The sequence below is a fragment of the Lissotriton vulgaris genome, chromosome 1_1, assembly GCF_964263255.1.
Source record: "Lissotriton vulgaris chromosome 1_1, aLisVul1.2, whole genome shotgun sequence".
Taxonomy (NCBI): Eukaryota; Metazoa; Chordata; class Amphibia; order Caudata; family Salamandridae; genus Lissotriton; species Lissotriton vulgaris.
In genome coordinates, this window is record NC_141685.1 from 861,614,676 (window position 1) to 861,634,386 (window position 19,711).

Here is a 19,711-nt window from a genome sequence, read left to right on the forward strand (position 1 = left end):
GCCCCGGATTACAAGACCTCGTGGCAGCCAGCTTAGCTCCCAGGACAAGGAAGGCTTACGAAGGGGCGTTTCGTTCCTACTGCACATTTTTGGGTCCGACAGGGAGACAGAGCTGGGGGCAGGAGGAATCCTTCCTGGGGTTCCTGGTAGCGCTGCACAGAGAAGGCCGATCAGCGGCAACAGCCAATAGACATAGGGCGGCCATTTCGTTCATGGCACAGCTGCACGGCACAAGTGACCCGACGGGTTCCTTTTTGGTTAGGAAGGCACTCCGCGGCTGGCAACGCCTCGTGGGTCACAAACAGGATACGAGGCGCCCGATTGGCTTAGACAGATTGTCTCTGCTTTTAGCAAAGCTGGATGAGACGTGCTCCTCCTGAGGTTCCGTGACGATTTGAACCCGTGTTTTCAATATTGTCGGAAATACATAATATTAGTATCAGCGAACCGCAAATGATCCATTTAGCATATCCTGGTGTTTTCGCTACGCTACGAGCAAGAGTACTCCTGTTACAAACATATTTCCGATCTACCCATGGCATCCATCTCAGATCATGGCAGCCATTTTGTGTTTCTTGCCCTCACATACGCAATAACCTCTGATCACTTCATTTCAATTAAGGACACGTAGCCTTAGCCGACGATTCACCTTTTTAGTGACACGTGCACCTTAGGACAGAACACGCTGTAGCTGCATGACTCGACAAAGGCTGCCTCCTCTGTCCGAGGCTAGTCCTGCTATACTGGTTCTTGTGGTCGTTGGCCTGATCATGATTAGGCGGCCGAAGCTGGTAGCCTTGCCCATTTACAACCCACAAACATCCCTTATCCTGCTTTTCTATCTTCTGCACCTGGCTCTGCTCCTTTCCTTCTGGGCCTTTATTAGGGGGAGGTAACGAACTTTACGATGAGGCGGTCCAGGTCTTGAATGAAAACTTGACATGAGATTATGATGGAAAAGTGGGAACCCCTCGTTCGTAATGTTTTGACATCAGATATTGTCGACGATTCCTGTGCAACACCAAATATTTATTGTTTAGGACACAAAGGTTTGGGAATGTACTAACATGTGAAGAATTTGCCTGAAGCCCAATTTTTAGTATATAAGGAGCAACCCTCTTTGTACAAATCGAACAGGCTCCTAGACACTGCCCATGCGTAGTTTCTGTGACTTCTGTGTCCCTGCAGTAATAAACCTTGGTCTTTGACGCCACCATCGAGAAGCCCGTGTTTCTGTTTATTTGTGCACCAAGACAGGTGGAACTGCGGGGTCTTCGGGTGTTGTTCCCTGACACCTCTGGACGGAACCAAAAAGTCCAGAACTCCAATTGGCGCCCAAAGTGGGGCGACGTCATTCGGTACCGGTCCAAAAGCCTGAAGAGTTCGAGAAGCTTCGTGTGAAGATTCCTGAGGGAGGCGCCCCACTTCATCGATCCCGGCATATCGCAAAAGTGGCCCGAAGTTCTCTTCCACGAGGGTTCCCGTTTCGGACGGCTGCAGTGGGCCGTTGCCTTGACCGTCGCCCTGTCTTGGACCCGAGGTGCAGTCCTTAGTACGGCGAAACGTGACGGGTTTCTCCTTGGTGACGTCTTCAGTACCTCAGTTAAGTATTTAGTGGTTGCTCTTTGGTTACCTCGTGAGGATTGTTAAAATCCGTTTTGGTTCTTGGTTTGGTTCGGTTTCGTAAGATTATCACTGGTTGTTCTGGTTACGATAATCTATTTGGTTTAGTTTGGGTATCGATACATCAGTTCGCTTTCGGTAGGCCTAAGTTCTTGGTTCAAGTGCACATATCTGTTTCTTGTTTTGTTTGTTTTGTGTCCTGGATTACAAAATGGTAAGTCGAAAAAATTGTATGTTGTCTTGTTTTGGTTGCAGCAGTGATTCACGATTGGAGGACTCATGTTTGGTTCCTCCGATTGGGACTCCTCTATATGACTTGTATAGTCAGTTTGGTGTGGGTCCTATATCTTATAATGAGGTGTGGGTCCGCTATGCGAAAAAGGATGGTGTCCTTAGTTGGCCACTGCATGGTAGTTTTGAACCCGAAATCCTTGATAATTTGGAAGCGAAATTGTTTAGGAAGAAAGCCCGGCCGGCAATGTTTGATTCTTTCCGTTACTGGCGAAAAGAATCCAAACAGAGAAAAATTAAAAGGTTGAAGAAAGAACAAAAAGAGCAAGAGTTGACTCTAGAACAGGCTGTTAAGCAGCTGCAAGTCAACGAGTCTGAGAAGGCCGTAGAGGTGGCCATTAGAGAGCATAATTTAGCGATTGACAAATGCTATCCTGCCTTGCCATCGAAAACAACTAAGATACTGGAGGACCCCGAAAACGATCCTCTGTTGTCTTATCTGTTACAGTCACCTCCACCGTATGCACAAGGTGCTACGGCTCCGCCTGTACCGAATGTTCAATTGCCGGTTGCTGGACAACCTGGTATTCCTGCTCCTGCCCCTCAGAATCAAGCTCCTGTACCTCCTTTAATTAATGTGAATATTCCTTCGGCACCTCCACTCCCTGGGTTGCCGGCTTCTATGCCTATACCTGTATCGCTTACACCTCCTGTTTCACAAGCTGTCTTACCTGATACTCCTACTGTCCCGCTATCTATTCCTACTGCTTCTGTGTTCTCTACATCTGCTAGTATTATGACTCCGCTTACTGTTCGTCGAAGAGTCACTGATTCCGTCTCTAATATTCTGTCTCGTTTCTATAAAACCTTAATTAAGACTCCTGCCTCTGACTCTGTACAGAGACCCAGTCAGCTTCCAGGTACTGAGGAACGGGGAATCTTGGATTCCACGGCTCTTAGATGGATTTCGAAGAGTAGGAGATATAGTACGAGAGATGTACTAGATACTTTTATGCAGTGGAAGGAACCAACGCAACAATATGTTTTTGACGAGATGTGCTCTCTGTTGCGTGATGAATTAGAAGAAGATGATTCTGAATCGAACCTAGAAGAATTAATTAATGTTCAAAAAGAGTTTGCTGCAGGTATGATAGTGGGTCAAGATATAAAAGAAGCGATGGAACTGATTTTAAGTTTTAGAAATGATCCATCTCTTCGTTCACCGAGGGACTTAGAGAAAAGTAGTACGAAGCGGACTGGCCAATATCCAATGAGAGAGGTTCCTCCAATTTGGCGTGAAGCTGTGCAAGCTAATGTAAACCTTGGTATTGCAGCCGCTCCGGCCCAATTCCAGAGAGTGTGGATACACATTCCTTGGAAGCGAGCCGAAGTGTTGGCAGTAAAACAGGCCTTGCCAGATCCGCGTAAGAATCCTGCTGGATATTATAAGGAGTTAGCACAAACAGTTGAGGCTTGTGTTATGAATCTAGCGGACATTGACATGTTATTTGGGAATGTAGTTCCGCAACCAATTTGGGCTAAAATTCGTAGGGAGAATCATCCAGTTGCCCTAGGTGGTGATTGGGCAGCTATCATTGCAGCAGATGGTCAGCAAATAGGGGGTTCCAAACCCGAACCTCTAATTGCTAATCTTCCAGGTAGGATAATCGACTTAATGAAGACTCTGATGCCAGCATTGCGCGTTAACTGGGACAAGTTGTCCGCATGCAGGCAGAAGACGAAAGTGTCTCCGACTTCTTCACGAGGTTCGAAGAGACTTTTGTAGATCATAGTGGTCAAGATATGAGCACAGAAGGAGGACAGAGATTATTTGTCGATAAATTTGTACACAACTTGCTACCAGAGCTCTGCAACAAATTGAAAGATTCCGAGAGTGCGTGGGCTGTCTCTACTACTGCGCAAATACTTGCAACTGCACAGTATTATGAAAATAGGGATAAAGAGGAGAAAGAGAAATCAGATAAGAAAACGAAAGATTTAAAAACTAAGGTTCTTTTGCAACAGGCGTATCCGCCTCGCATGAATCAAAATAATACACAGCAAGGATCGTATCAAAGGACAGATTATAGTTCACCGAGGCCACAATATCAATGGAATCAGTGTGCGTACTGTAAGAAAGAGGGTCATTATAAGAATGAGTGTCCAGGCTTAGCGCAAAATAACGCGACAGCAGCCCAGAGAGGTCGTGGTGGTTTTGTACAGAATTCTAGAGGTCGAGGACGAGGTGCTATGCCTCCACAAACGAATGATCGCCCTTCCAATCACTTTGATCAACGAAATGGACAGTCTGCCCAGCAAAATAGATCTCAGCAGTATCATGTTGAAGACTATTGTGAAGTGGATGAGGGATTTCAGCAAAATGGGTACTAGGACAGCCATGGACAGAGAGAGGGAGTAGTATCAGTTCCAGTGGATCAGAGTGGGCCTTATGTCGCAGTAGCAACATCAGGTGTAGTCGAACCGTTTCTGTTGGATACTGGTGCCGCAAAAAGTTCTATCATTCATGCGAAACTCCCTGGCGCACCTTTGTCCGGCTTAACGAATGTTTCTGTAGGTTTTTCAGGCGCCCCTGTTTACAACCCCATATCTGGTCCTTTGTCTATTTCTGTTGGACCGTGTCAATTGAAAGCACCTTTGATTTTGACGACAGGTTGTAATGAAAATCTGCTTGGTTTAGACTTGTTAAAACGCCTATATGCGACATTGTACTGTTCTCCGGAAGGAGTACAGCTTACGTTGGGTAAAAGAATCACCTCTCCGATGTACTTGTCAATGGATGCACTCCCGCCAGAGCTGCGTTCGCTCCCTGATACTCTTTGGGCGACTGGTCCTAATGATGTAGGCCTTTTAGAAATACCACCATATGTAATCACTTTAAAAGCAAATGTAAAATTTCCACGAATTCCCCAATACAAAATTTCTAGTGAAGGTGAACGTGCACTTTTATTGATCGTACAAGATTTGATTAAGAAAGGTGTGGTTGAAGAAACTAGAGGAAATGTCTGTAACAGTCCTGTATTACCGATTTTGAAACGTACTGACCCGACAAAACCTCCAGTATATAGATTTGTCATTGATCTTAGAGAGGTTAATAAGATTATGGTCCCACAGTTCCCTGTGGTTCCAGACATTACTGCCTTGTTAACATTGATTCCTGCAACAGCAACATGGTTTTCAGTCATCGACTTGAAAAATGCCTTTTTCAGCATTCCGATAGCCGAGGAAAGCAGGGATATTTTCGGCTTCTGTCTAGGAGGTCGAAGCTTCAGGTTTAAACGTGCTCCACAAGGCTATTGTGAGAGTCCGTCCATTTACAGTCAGGCATTAAAAAGTCAGTTAGATTCTTTTGAACTTCCTCAAAGTTCTGCCCTAGTGCAGTATGTAGACCATCTTCTAGTGGCTGCCGATGACAAGGAAACTTGCAAAGCAGCTACGATTTCGTTATTGCATCATTTGTCCAATTTGAATCACAAGGTGTCACCTTCGAAATTGCAATACTGCTGCCAAGAAGTGACCTACCTAGGTCATCTCTTGTCAAAGGAGGGAAGGAAGTTGACCCCAGAGAGAATAAAAGCAATTACTCAGATGAGTGTTCCCCGCACTCAGAGAGAAGTACGTGCCTTTCTAGGTATTACCTCTTACTGTAGGCAGTGGATCCCAAATTTTTCTCTTTTAGCGAAACCATTGGTAGCTTTGACTGGGAAAAATGTTCCGAGTCCGGTGCCATGGTCTGATGAATGTCAAGAGAGTTTTTCTGAGTTACGAAAAGCATTGTGTTCAGCTCCTGTATTGGGTACACCTGATTACAGCAAGCCATTCACGCTCTACGTTCACGAGAGAGAAGGTTGCGCGTTGAGTGTTCTGACACAGAAATTTGGTGATAAACAACGCCCCTGTGCGTATTTTTCATCAACATTGGATCCGGTAGCTAGAGCGTTACCTAGTTGTTTGAGAGCTACAGCGGCAGCTGCGGCTTCCATTCGACAATCTGCTGGTTTGGTGATGAACAACATGTTAGTGGTTATGGTTGATCATGCTGTGGATACACTCATGAACCGAACCAAGACACAACACCTTACCAGTGCGAGATTATCTGGCTATGAGCTGACACTGCTAGCAAGTCATATTCAAATTAAAAGATGCAATGTATTGAATCCAGCAACATTGTTGCCGGCTAATCAAGAGTCGAGTGATTCCGAGCCCCATGATTGCTGTTTTAGAACCGAGGAAGAGACAAAAGGACAAATTGATTTAAAAGACACTCCGTTGTCAGATCCAGATGGCACGTTGTACGTTGATGGGTCATGTTTTAAATTGGAGAATGGTGATGTGACTGCTGCCTATGCGGTAACGACTTTGAGAACGATTGTGGAGACTGCAAGGGTGAGTCAGAATTCTGCCCAAGCTGCAGAATTAATAGCTCTAACAAGAGCGTGTGTTTTAGCTAAAGGAAAGAGAGTGAATGTGTTCACAGATAGTCAGTACGCGTTTGGCGTGGCCCATAGTTTTGGCCTTTTGTGGAAAGAAAGAGGTTTCATTACGTCCCATGGGACTAAGATTCAACATGGTCAGCTAGTTAACGACTTGTTGGAATCTCTAACCTTGCCGATTGAAGTTGCAATTGTGAAATGCAGTGCTCATAAAGCAATCACGGATGATGTTGGTCGGGGGAATGCTTTTGCTGATGAAACTGCTAAACAAACAGCGAGAGATATGATGAGTAGAATGTATGTTGCTATGTCTGCAAGATGGATTCCCGAGTCTGGAATGTGTGAGGACACAGTGGAAAGTGTGAAAGAGATTCAGAAAGAGGCAACTGAGGAGGAAAAACGTGCATGGAAAGAAAGTATGGGCAAGTTGGATTCAAGTGGGTGTTGGATTGATTTGTCGGAACAACAGCGTTGGATGTTGCCTGATGCGTATGTGCTTGCAGTGGTGACAATGGCACATGGAGTAGCGCACATAAGTTCTAAAGGAATCTGTAAAATGTTGGCTCCAGTCTGGAAGAATGATGGGATCAGTAAATGTGCAGAAAGAGTGGTGAAAAATTGTATGGTATGCCTGATGCATAATCCTGGCAAGGGAACCCCAACTCCTGCTGGTCACTTCGCTCCTCCTTCCTGCCCCTTTGAAGTAATTCAGCTAGATTTCATACACATGGATCGGTGTAATAATTTAAAATACGTTCTGGTGGTAGTTTGTGCTTTTTCCAGATGGATCGAAGCATATCCACTGAAGGACAATACTGCCCTATCAACTGCCAAAATTCTTCTCAAAGAATATTTCCCTAGGTATGGAATGCCACGGATTGTATGGTCAGATAACGGAAGTGAGTTTATAGGGAAAGTTATGCAGAGTGTGTGTGCCGGTTTGAACATTAAACAAAAGTTCCACAGTGCAAACCATCCCCGTCTGCTGGTTTAGTAGAGGGCTACAATGGCACCCTCAAACTAAAACTAGCTAAAATACAGGCATCCACAGGTTTATCCTGGCCAGATGCATTACCCTTGGCTTTGTTATCAACGAGAGCAACTGTACATTCTAGAGTAGGACTTAGTCCTTACGAAATTGTTTTTGGCCGTCCGGCAAATGTGTGGGGAGTGCCTAGGCCGAAAGAATTTTGTTCTCTAGAATATCCTATGTTGATCGATTACCTTTACGACTTGACTGCTAAATTGAGCCTTATCCACCAACAGGTTTTCGATGCATTGCCAAAGCCTCCGGAGAGTCCAGGGCATCAGCTGAAACCCGGCGACCACGTTGTGGTCCGAAATTTTACGAGGACAAAGAACCTTCAGCCCAAGTTTGTCGGCCCCTTCCAGGTGCTGCTTGCAACGAGAACTGCCGTTCGTGTGGCTGGACGTAAGCACTGGATACATGCAACTCATGTCAAACGTGTACCTTTGCCACTTCCTTACGACGACTGGGTGAAGAAGGGAATTGGTGCCTCTGAATGCGAGCAAACACCGAAGTTTATCCCCTTCAGCAATGCCAAATTGATAACTGATACTCCGAACTCTGACTCTCCTCCCGAAAAGACTCCTTTGAACTCTGAACATTTGTCCACTGCATCAGAACAAACTCTAGCATCTGCGAACCTGAACACTGCAACAGCTACTAGTGATACGTTATTTGCCGATCAAACAGTTCCTGCAAAACAAAGATACAACTTACGACCTCGTAATATGGACAAATAAAGCAGGCAACTGCCTATTGTGATACTTTGAAATTTTGAACTTTTGCCTTCAGCCAGGAAGTTTGCTATTGTTTTATTGTTGTTTAAAATTGCCTTGCCGTCTGGGTAGCCGTAGGGTTGTGGCTGTGTGCCTAGTTGAATCTGCGGGGGTCTGACACAAGGTCGATCTTTCTGTTGGTTCTGGGAACTCCCAGGGCTGATAGAGGCATTTTCATCTACGTACACATCATCAGTGGTCGCGAGCGGATTGTAGAAGATGGAGCTTCCTGCGCTGCAACGAGAAAATGTGATTTATGTTCGCAGAAACAGACTTTACAAAATTCTTCATAGCAAATGCTTTTTGATACAATGTGCCATTACATTTTTGATTGTTTTGATAACGTTGGTGGGTGGAATCGTCTTTGGTATGAGTTTGATTTTTGTACCAGTAACTACAGTACCTCCCCTTGATCCTGCTACTTCTACTGTTTCTTCTATGCACTCTTTTCACTCGTTTCCTGAACATGAGCAAGCTCGACGCTCAGAATTCATCAATAACACTTTTGTACAGCTCTTGCACCAACACCAACTGGTAGTTAACACTACAGACTGCTGGGTGTGTGGCTTGATACCCCACACTATGGATAAAGGTATTCCCTATCTGGTTTTGCCTTTCAGCTATAATGGATCATTTCAGGCCTTTCAAACCATCTTTGCTTATGCCCTTGAAACCTATCCTCCGCGTCCACCACGTTCCACTAAATATAACTCTGTCAACAAAGCTTTAATCCAGAGTATTATTGATATGATCAAGGATGTCAATAACACTCCATCTTACCCTAGAGACGAATTACAAGTATATTTGAGTTGGAATTCTTCAGAGTATCACCTTAGTTTGGGAGAAAGCAAGCTTAAAAGCTCAACTCCAATCTGGGTTGTACCTCACCGAGGTCAGGTCTGTTTGCAAGGTAATGGGAGAAATCCAAGAGCTCAGCTAGGGAGGAGTGAGTGCATCGAAACTTACGTGTTTCCGTCTAGCTCCTCCCCTGCTTTTCTCACTGCTAGGGGTACCTACTTCATCTGTCAAGACAGAGCGTATACATGGTTACCTGCTGACTTTTCAGGGTCATGTTATATTGCTCGATTGTTGCCTCCAACATACACTGCTTCATATGATTATCACAAAACCAGAGTAGCAAGAGGTGTCTTCAGCAAGGAAGATACCGCTGGTCAGGAAGCTGGAGACTTCTTCAAAGGTTTCCTTCCGTTCTGGGGGCCTATGGCCAATAGTAGAAACATACGTCAGCTAACACGGGTAGTTGAATCTACTATTACCGAAACTGCTGGTGCCCTTAGCAACTTGACAGCTGAGCTTCAGGCGGATAGACTCATGACGTTGCAGAACCGTATGGTTCTAGACGTAATACTTGCAGATCGAGGTGGGGTATGCAGAATGATCCAATCGAGCTGCTGTGTCTTTATTCCCAATAATGCTCCAACAGTTTATGAGGCGATTTCTAAGCTCCACAAGATTTCCGACTCTATTCATGTAGACAAGGGAAACTGGTCCTTCATGGAGTGCTTTTGGACTCTGATATCAGCGTGGGGATGGAAGGTTCTAATGGTCGTTGGTGTCATCTTAGTATTCCTATTCTCATGTTGCCTGATTATCCAGTGTGGTCCAGCTCTGTGTAGTCTTTGTGCTGCAACCTGTTTTAGAAAACCACCTGCGTTTGGAGAAAAGGCACGAGAAAGGATGATGATACAACAACATGTCACTGACCTGATGAGCATAGAACTAGATTCTGACATAGACTGAGTAATTGCCTATGTAAGGGCAAAAGGAGGGTCTAAGGTTCCGTGACGATTTGAACCCGTGTTTTCAATATTGTCGGAAATACATAATATTAGTATCAGCGAACCGCAAATGATCCATTTAGCATATCCTGGTGTTTTCGCTACGCTACGAGCAAGAGTACTCCTGTTACAAACATATTTCCGATCTACCCATGGCATCCATCTCAGATCATGGCAGCCATTTTGTGTTTCTTGCCCTCACATACGCAATAACCTCTGATCACTTCATTTCAATTAAGGACACGTAGCCTTAGCCGACGATTCACCTTTTTAGTGACACGTGCACCTTAGGACAGAACACGCTGTAGCTGCATGACTCGACAAAGGCTGCCTCCTCTGTCCGAGGCTAGTCCTGCTATACTGGTTCTTGTGGTCGTTGGCCTGATCATGATTAGGCGGCCGAAGCTGGTAGCCTTGCCCATTTACAACCCACAAACATCCCTTATCCTGCTTTTCTATCTTCTGCACCTGGCTCTGCTCCTTTCCTTCTGGGCCTTTATTAGGGGGAGGTAACGAACTTTACGATGAGGCGGTCCAGGTCTTGAATGAAAACTTGACATGAGATTATGATGGAAAAGTGGGAACCCCTCGTTCGTAATGTTTTGACATCAGATATTGTCGACGATTCCTGTGCAACACCAAATATTTATTGTTTAGGACACAAAGGTTTGGGAATGTACTAACATGTGAAGAATTTGCCTGAAGCCCAATTTTTAGTATATAAGGAGCAACCCTCTTTGTACAAATCGAACAGGCTCCTAGACAATGCCCATGCGTAGTTTCTGTGACTTCTGTGTCCCTGCAGTAATAAACCTTGGTCTTTGACGCCACCATCGAGAAGCCCGTGTTTCTGTTTATTTGTGCACCAAGACAGGTGGAACTCCGGGGTCTTCGGGTGTTGTTCCCTGACACCTCTGGACGGAACCAAAAAGTCCAGAACTCCACTCCCCTTTCGAAGCAGTTCTGTTCCGGGCAGCTTTCACCTTGGCATTCCATGGGGCTCTGCGGGTAAGCGAGCTCGTAGCAAGGAACAAGAAGGATATGGAGGGAGGCTTGTGCAGGGATCACTTACAAATAAGGGGTGATTCGATGGTAATCTCGATAGCCAGGTCCAAGACAGACCAAGGAGCTATGGGAGATAGTGTCGTCGTGCAGCGCGCACGAGGGTCCCCCACTTGTCCGATAAAGTGTTTAGAGGAATACTTGGCACTGAGGACGGCTAGATGGGGGGGAGCCTGCTTAGGCACAATGACGGCACCCCACTGACGAGATTTCAGTTTCAGAGGGTGCTAGCACTGTCAATCGCTGCCGCGGGCATGGACCCGTGCGATTTTGGGACCCACTCATTTAGGATAGGGGCTGCTACTGAGGCTACGGCCCGGGGTCAGAGTGCTTAGGAAGTAAAACAGCTGGGCCGTTGGTCCTCGAATTGCTTCAAAAGGTATGTGCGATTGCACATGTTGTAAAAGTCAATTGACATGCACTCACGCTTCTTGTCTTTTGTTTGAATTACAGTTTCGCGAGCCTGTCACGCGGGGCGGAATTGGAAGTCGACCCAACATCAGGAGACCAGCGGTCAAGGATCACCGACTGGCGAGAGAGTGGTATGGGTCGTGGGCCACTCATATGTGAGGCGCGCCGGGGACGTATTCAAGGCTGGTGACGCGACTTGTGCATCTGGGGAATACGGGTACAGAGTGACCTTCCATGGGAAGGGCGGGCTCTGTTTTGACCAATTTCAATCGTTTTTTGAGGGTCTTTTAGGGCGGCAAAGGTCACCGCCATCTGTAGTCATAGTACACCTTGGGGGCAATGACTTAGTGAAGCTGGGAAGACGAGTGTTATTAGAACACATCCTGTCGGCAGTTAGCTGGTTGGCTAAGAAACTCCCGGGGTGCACGATTGCCTGGTCCCACATGATCCCCAGGAAGATTTGGCAGGGGGGTCTTTCAGTGTCAGCGTTGAACCACTCAGTGAAAAGGGTCAACAATAAAATTGGGAAATTGTTTCGCTCCGCGCAGTTGCATAGCATTCCTCACGGGTGTATTCGGGGTGATCACATGTATCTGAATGATGGGGTTCACCTGTCCAGGGAGGGGAATGATTTACTCATAGGAGACTTCATAGCATGGCTAAGGGGTGTGAGGAAGCATGACCTTTAGGAGGAGTGGGGGGGCCGGATAGTCGGTCAACTATCCGGCCTGTGGCGGTAAGGTCATGATCGGTGAGCAGTAATTTCAAGGTCCCTAGAGGGGGGTGCCACCCAGAATGGATGGGAGCGCCCGGGGGGAGGCGGCCATTGGCCCCTTCCACGGGGAGACGGCACCCACTAAGGATGGGTCGTCTAGGGGGAGACGGCCATAGGCCCCTCCCAGGGGGGAGGCGGCTAGATGCCCCTCCTACGAATTTCCCGGGGCCGGATATCCGCGACGGCGGAAGAGAGTGTGGGGATGGGGGGGAGTCCACGCTGTCCTTCCTACAGATACCTCACACGGGAACTCGGACGACCTTTAAGATGGCGTCGAGTGAAAGGGAGCCCCCACGACAAGGGAAGTTACAGTTGGCAATGAGGGTAAAGTCCTCTGCGCATGCGCCACTCACACCGTGAGGGCGGGATTTTGGTAGTAGGGATCTGACACCGGTTAAGACCTTGCCGTTGGCCCTTAATGCTAGGATGTACAATTTTAATTTAGAATGTATGCATTTTAAGGATGCTAGACTCGGCTAGGAAACCTTTGTATTAGAGATCTGTTAAGGTTAGCCAAAGAGCATGTCTTCATCAAAATGTAATAAAAGTAAAATTGTACATAATTCATGAAACTTTTATTTAATGTTTTAAATTTTGTTTCATATTTTAATAAATATGGCCGGGGGGGTAACTCCCCCCCGCCTTCCAAAAGTTCAAACCTGTGTCTGTCTTCTCCCTTTGGGAAGTGGTGTTGGGAGGGGGTGGCGGGCATCCCGGCCATATAGTATTGAGTCCCTAGATCTAAGACTACTCGAAACCGACCCTACACATAAAGCGGGTCATACGCTGGATATTATATGTACCAACTTCCAGGACACGCATATTAATGAACTAATTCCTGTTTTATGGACAGACCATGTAATAATTAAATTCACCATTAAAACAAATGAGTCCCCACATGTCCACTCTAAAGAAAAAAAGATGAGCCGCCCATGGAAAAAGATTAACTTAGAAATGTTTGCCAAAATCTTTGCCCCTCCGAGAGTAACTGAGGACACAGAGCTAGATAGAGCGGTCCTAGACCTTGATTCCGCAATCAGTAATACTCTGGATTCTATAGCTCCTAAACGCCTAATAAACTGCCCGAAACTGAAATCGCCTTGGTTCACTGATGAATTGAAAACTATTAAACAACTCACCAGGAAAGCTGAACGTAAATGGCGCAAATCAAAAAACATTGATGATAAACTACACTATAAAATTGCTCATAAAGAATATATGAACAAAATCGCCAATGCCAAGAAAACCTATCTTGGGGAAAAAATTAAAGCAGCTGGAAATTCACAGAAAGAACTTTATGCAATTGTAAAAGACTTCTCAAACCCCATTGCTTGCCAAAAGGTCATTTAGGAATCCCAAGACTGGGCCGATGAACTAGCCACCTATTTCAAAGTCAAAATTAATACAATCCATGAATCACTTCCCACAGAAACAGGCACAATAAGTGAGTTATACCAGGCTGATCCCCCCACAAACCCCATACAGCAAAATGTAGCTGATTTCGGAATAATCACTGAGGACGAGGTAGCCAACATACTAAAAAAGGCCAAATCAGGTTCCCCCAAAGACCCAGCGTCCGCCCAGATTTTAGCTAAACTAGCACCTGCCCTGGCTCCCACATTGACCTCTATCTTTAATATGTCCCTAACTCGTGCCTTGTTCCTTACCCCCTGGAAAGAAGCCATTGTGAGGCCAATCCTTAAGAAAAATAATGCAGACCCCAAGCAACCGATTAATTACCGCCCCAGATCTTTACTACCACTCTTCGGCAAATCTATAGAATCTATTATTAATGCTAAATTGGTCAAATTCCTTGAAAGTCACTCGCTATTAGACTCCTCACAGTCAGGATTCAGAGCTTCCCATAGCACTGAGACTACATTGATAGAGGTGGTTGACAATATCCGGTTGGCATTGGACTCCAAAAAGTCGGCTATTCTCATCCTGCTAGACCTTTCGGCGGCCTTCGACACCATATCCCACAGAGTCCTATTAAGGCGACTAGCGGGGATAGGTGTCGAAGGCCAAGCCCTAGGCTGGATCCAGAGCTATCTCACAGGCCGCAGCTCTAGGGTCAAATCAGGACCTTTCTCATCAGAAGCTATTGACAATGATAAGGGAGTGCCTTAGGGCTCAATTTTAAGCCCAACCCTATTCAATGTCTAGGTATCACCACTGGCCAAAATAATTAGGGACTTCGGCTTCGACACACTGTCGTACGCCGATGACACCCAAATTCTCATAACTCTTGGCTCTGATCCAGCAGAGACCAAAGTGAGATTTAGGAATTGTATTCTAGAAATAAAGGGCTGGATGACCAACAATTACCTAATGCTCAATGCAGGCAAATCCGAAATAATGCTTTTCGGTGCGGCCAAATCCATCTGGTCCCAAGAGTGGTGGCCGACAGAACTTGGACCCTGCCCATCCCCTAAAGATACTGTTCGGAATCTGGGCTTCACCCTTGATGACAAGCTGTCCATGGTCCCCCATACGAACAAATTAGTACACACCTGCATAGGTCTTATGAGGACCTTAAGGAAAATATTTAAATGGCTACCCCGTGCTATCGCAAACCATTGATTCAAGGCTTAATTACTAGCCGCCTTGATTATGGCAATGCACTCCTCGCTGATGCAAACGAGGGCACACTAAGTAAACTGCAGACCCTCCAAAATGCAGCAGCCAGACTGACCCTCGACCTACCCCCACGCACTTCCTCTGCCCCTTGCCTGAAGTAACTGCACTGGCTTCCAGTCAGAAAGCGCATAAGGTTTAAGATCTGTTGCCTAGTGCACAAATCACTAAATGGACAAGGCCCGAAATACTTAAAAAACAAACTTCAGGAACATTGCCCAGAAAGAACATTACGATCCTCAAACAAATATCTCTTAAAGATACCTAGAGTTCGTACTGTTAGAAATGGAGACAGGAGTTTCTCAAAGGTTGGCCCTTTGGCATGGAACTCCCTGCCTACAGCTCTAAGATCCAATCAGAATCACAAAATCTTCCGGAGAGAACTTAAAACACTACTATTCAAGGCAACAGCATAACAACCTCTCCCTTTCGCATCTCCCATACCCTCTGCCAGCGCTATGAGACCTAATGGTGAAATGTGCGCTCTACAAAAACAAATACATACATACATACATACTGCCCACAGATGTTGCTTTGTACGACGCCATTCTGTCATTAAAGGCATATTCCTTACTGTGTGCAAATGTCTGTGAAAAGCAGTATGATAAAGTTATTTGTGATATTAAATGGGCAGTCTTTATCAATACTAATGTTAAAAGTTCACATCCTTTGCTGGCAGCAAACACGTGCTTGCTCAATTTAAAAGATCAAACTGCTGAAGTAAAACAGTAGAGCAAGCGCTGCCAATTATATTCCTTATTTACTCACAGAAACAACTGTAAATCCCGGCTCCGAGCTCCCAGAATGTCAGGGCTCCAGCCCTTTTGTTGAAGTACTCGGTGGCAGCCAATCAACTATACACGTCCTCGGTGTGGCTTTGTTGGCTGCATCCTGAACGCCGTTGGTGCAGGTCAGGGGCGAATACCACACACCCCTCTTTAATATCAAACACACCTCCACTTCCAATAGAAAGCTTTACAGGTTGAGAAAGGCTGCCGAAACACGTTTCCTGACAGCTTTGCGTATTTGCTGCCAAATAAATAAGAATATTTCCTTCATTTGAGTGCGGGCTTCTTTCTTTCGGAAGTGGAAGTGGAAGTGTGTTTGATATTGAACGTGTCAAGGGGGAGGGGATAACCCCTTGAGATTAATGCATGCGAGAGACCCCTTTTTTGCTCTACTTCTGCAAGGCCTATGGGAAAGGTGTCTTTCAGATGCACACATTTATATTTCGAGGGTTCCCTTATGATTAGAGGTTCCTCAAAATGACAAATACAAGGAAAAAAGGAAATGTGGTGGGATAGTAAGGCTGCACAAAGAGTAAGGTCTTTTGTTTTGTGCAACAACAGTAAAATACTGTGATGTGGGAAGTCTAAACCTTGAATGGTGTGTTAACTTCAGGCCACCATGACTATAGCTTATCGCATGTGCTAATTACTCACTCAAAGACATAATGATTCTTTGTCTCAGTGACCATAGTAATTAATTCCCAGTCTGTCTTCACTTATCCTCTGTTCTCTCTTTATCCTTTCTTATGTTCCATTTTTACCAATGCAGTCTGGAAATGACCAGTATTGGTGTAAGCAACTTAGTTTTAGTCAAGCAGCATTCTTTGTGAAGCCACCTCTCTTTTTTAAAATTAACCATTTTTCAAGGGGGAGCACTGTTCTTCTGTAGTACAGTGTGCCACTTTCCTCACGAACCCTTTCATGCAGTTATATCTTTACAATTGGACCTAGATCCCTGTTCTCAAAAGGCATAACAATATCAGAATATGTACGTGCAATTAAATTCTAAGTCAAATGACAATTTCAGCTTCAGAACCAGTGAGTCGTCTTCACTCTTGATCCATTCTTGATCCACTTCACTTCTGTGTTAATCCAGAGGAGGAGATTATTATGGTCTAAGAATATATATTCTATCAACATTGAGGCCGCACATGATCCATAGGTAAATGTGTCAGACTAAGGGCTGTGTCAGGCTAATGGCTAAAAAGCACCACCAGTTGACTGGCCACCACCACCCTATACCAGTCTCAACTCCTCTCAAAGCCACACTTAGAATGGTAAATGGGGGAGATAAAAACTTGCCAGGATTGTAAATCCGAATGTCATTGACAAAAGTATTATCTGACATTAATTTTATATCGCACACCCCGTTCGTTGGGTATTGGTTTTCAATTTTTGACATCAACGGGGTGACACTTTTGTCAGCATATTAAGTCACACTATTTTTCTCAGGTGATACTCTGTCCATGAAACCCTCGTTCCAGACCCTTTCCAGAGGTAGAGGCACCTTGAACAAACTGGACACCACCCGGAAGCAATAGCAACACATATCTGGGTTAAAACAACACATTCGGAAGGTTATATATTAGATATATATCAGAGATGAAGAAAGCAAGAGCTTAAAAAGGATTCTCTTCATTTCCTCTCCTTTAACACTTTACCCTCCCCCAGAGGATTAGTCCGGTACTTTGAAAAACATACTTTCAAAGTAATGCCTTTTAGTATGAAAGTGAGGCCTCTAACATTAATTGCAATCTGTAAAAGCTATCTGTGTCAAAGGCAATAAGTCTTGCCTTTATGATTTAATTCTCTTTATTCATTTACGTCTGAGAATACAATGTAAGTGCAACACTGTTTGCAATTGCTTCACATAAGTCTGCAGTTCTCGGCATTGAGTCATAACCAAACTGAAACATACCCATCTCCCTCCCCAGTACATTTGTCTTACCTCTGTAAACGTATGCTAACAGTATCACAAACACCATTTCATGAGTCAGTCTCTGAACGGATGGTGGGGACAGGCTCAGGTAGGCACAAGATGCAAAGGTATTTAGGGCATGTCAATTCCCAAACATCTTGTGAGAGGAGAGACAGGTTAGGGCGCCAAAGTTCTCAGGTGTGCCTTGGTTGGTGAGAGAGAGTGTAATCTTTTCCATACAGAAGATATACCACAAGAAGTAAAGCCGTCATAGGTGTGTGGGCATGTGTGTCGACCCCCAGTTTGTGAAAATGTTCTAGATCGCTGCTCATTAAGCTAAGCCATTCTACCCCCCTCGTCAAGACCTCAGAGGATAAATGAGTTTGGGTAAGCTTATAAGTATGCAGGTGGAAAATCAGGGAAGTTGGATGCCAAAGTGCCAGCCAATGTCATCAAGTACCTGAGCCCAGTAGGCTTGGATCCGCGGACAGCCCTGTTAGAGAAGCTAGGTCCCTGTAGCTCTGCACTCCCGTCCAACAGTCCGCACTTTTGTTCAGGTCAATCCTCTGCAGCCGCTCCAGGGTTAAGTACCAGTATGTAACCACCTTAGTAAGCTTTTCGGTAAGGGCTCTGTTGTAGGAGGTATGGTGGGCCCTATAGTATGTGTCCTCCCACTCCTTGGTGATCAGCTGCCTCTACCTCTCGCTCTACCTCTCCCTCTGCCTCCCTCTCTCCCTCCCAGTGGGTTTGGTTAGATTTATATATGTGTCTAGTGGGTTTGTTTAGAAGGGCATATAGCTCAGAGATAAACCGTTTGTCGTAGGCTTTATAAATCAGCCATCTCTCATAGGGGGTAAGGTGTCTTTGAATAGTGGTCCTATTGTCTGGGTAGAGGAGCCAGTGGCGGAGCTACCAGTAATGTAGATGCTTAGTCTCAGGAAGCGCAAAGTCTGCGCACAACAGCGTAAAGGGGATCACCCCCTCCTAATCTATCATATGTCCCGCTGAGCGGCAGTTGGTCTGGTGTCTTTTAGCATATATGCCAGGACCATGCCCTGGCGAGAAGTCTGGGCTGTCAAACGGAGGTGTCAGGGGGGAGGGTAAATGACATAAAGACACACCTAGTGTTTAATCGGGCCCAAGCATCCATAGTCGCTTTCATTATCGGGGAGAGTGAGGTTCCGTGACGATTTGAACCCGTGTTTTCAACATTGTCGTAAATACATAATTTTGGTATCAGTGAACCGCAAATGGTCCATTTAGCATATCCTGGTGTTTTCGCTGTGCTACGAGCAAGAGTACTCCCGTTACAAACACATTTCTGATCTACCCATGACATCCATCTTAGATCATGGCAGCCATTTTGTGTTTCTTGCCCTCACATAGACAATGGACACGCAATGACCTCTGATTTCTTCATTTCGATTAAGGACACATAAGCTTAGCCGGAGATTCACCTCTCTAGTGACACGTGCACCTTAGAGCAGAACACGCTGTGGCTACGTGACTCGACAAAGGCTGCCTCCTCTGCCTAAGGCCAGTCCTGCTATACTGGTTCTCGTGTTCGTTGGCCTGATCATGATTAGGCGGCCGAAGCTGGTAGCCTTGCCCATTTACAACCCACAAACATCTCTTATCCTGCTTTTCTATCTCCTACACCTGGCCCTGTTTCTTTCTTTCTGTACCTTTATTAGGGGGAGGTAACGAAATTTACGATGAGGCGGTCCGGCTCTTGAATGAAATGTTGAAATGGGATTGTGATGGAATAGTGGGAACCCCTCTTCGTAATGTTTGACACCAGATATTATCGACGATTCCTGTGCAACGCCAAATATTTATTGTTTAGGACACAAAGGTTTGGGAATGTACCAGTATGTAAAGAATTTGCCTGAAGGCCAATATTTAGTATATAAGGAGCAACCCTTCTTGTACAAATTGAACAGGCTCCTAGTTACTGCCCGTGTGTAGTTTCTGTGACTTCTGTGTCCCTGCAGTAATAAACCTTTGGTCTTTGACGCCACCATTGAGAAGCCCGTGTTTCTGTTTATTTGTGCACCGAGACAGGTAGAACTCCGGGGTCTTCGGGTGTTATCCCTGACACCTCTGGACGGAACCAAAAAGTCCAGAACTCCAATTGGCGCCCAATGTGGGGCGACGTCATTCGGTACCGGTCCAAAAGCCTGAAGAGTTCGAGAAGCTTCGTGTGAAGATTC

At 45.5% G+C, this 19,711-nt stretch overlaps 1 protein-coding gene across 1 annotated transcript in view; it reads left to right on the forward strand.

The window, feature by feature from the left end:
* Positions 1–13,505, forward strand: part of LOC147748031 (uncharacterized) — a 109,258-nt gene extending 95,753 nt beyond the window's left edge. Inside the window, exon 3 of the mRNA XM_086926795.1 lies at positions 13,009–13,505. Coding sequence (XP_086782921.1) covers positions 13,009–13,505 — 497 coding nt within the window. The remainder of the gene's footprint in view (positions 1–13,008) is intronic.
* Positions 13,506–19,711: the final 6,206 nt, after the last annotated feature.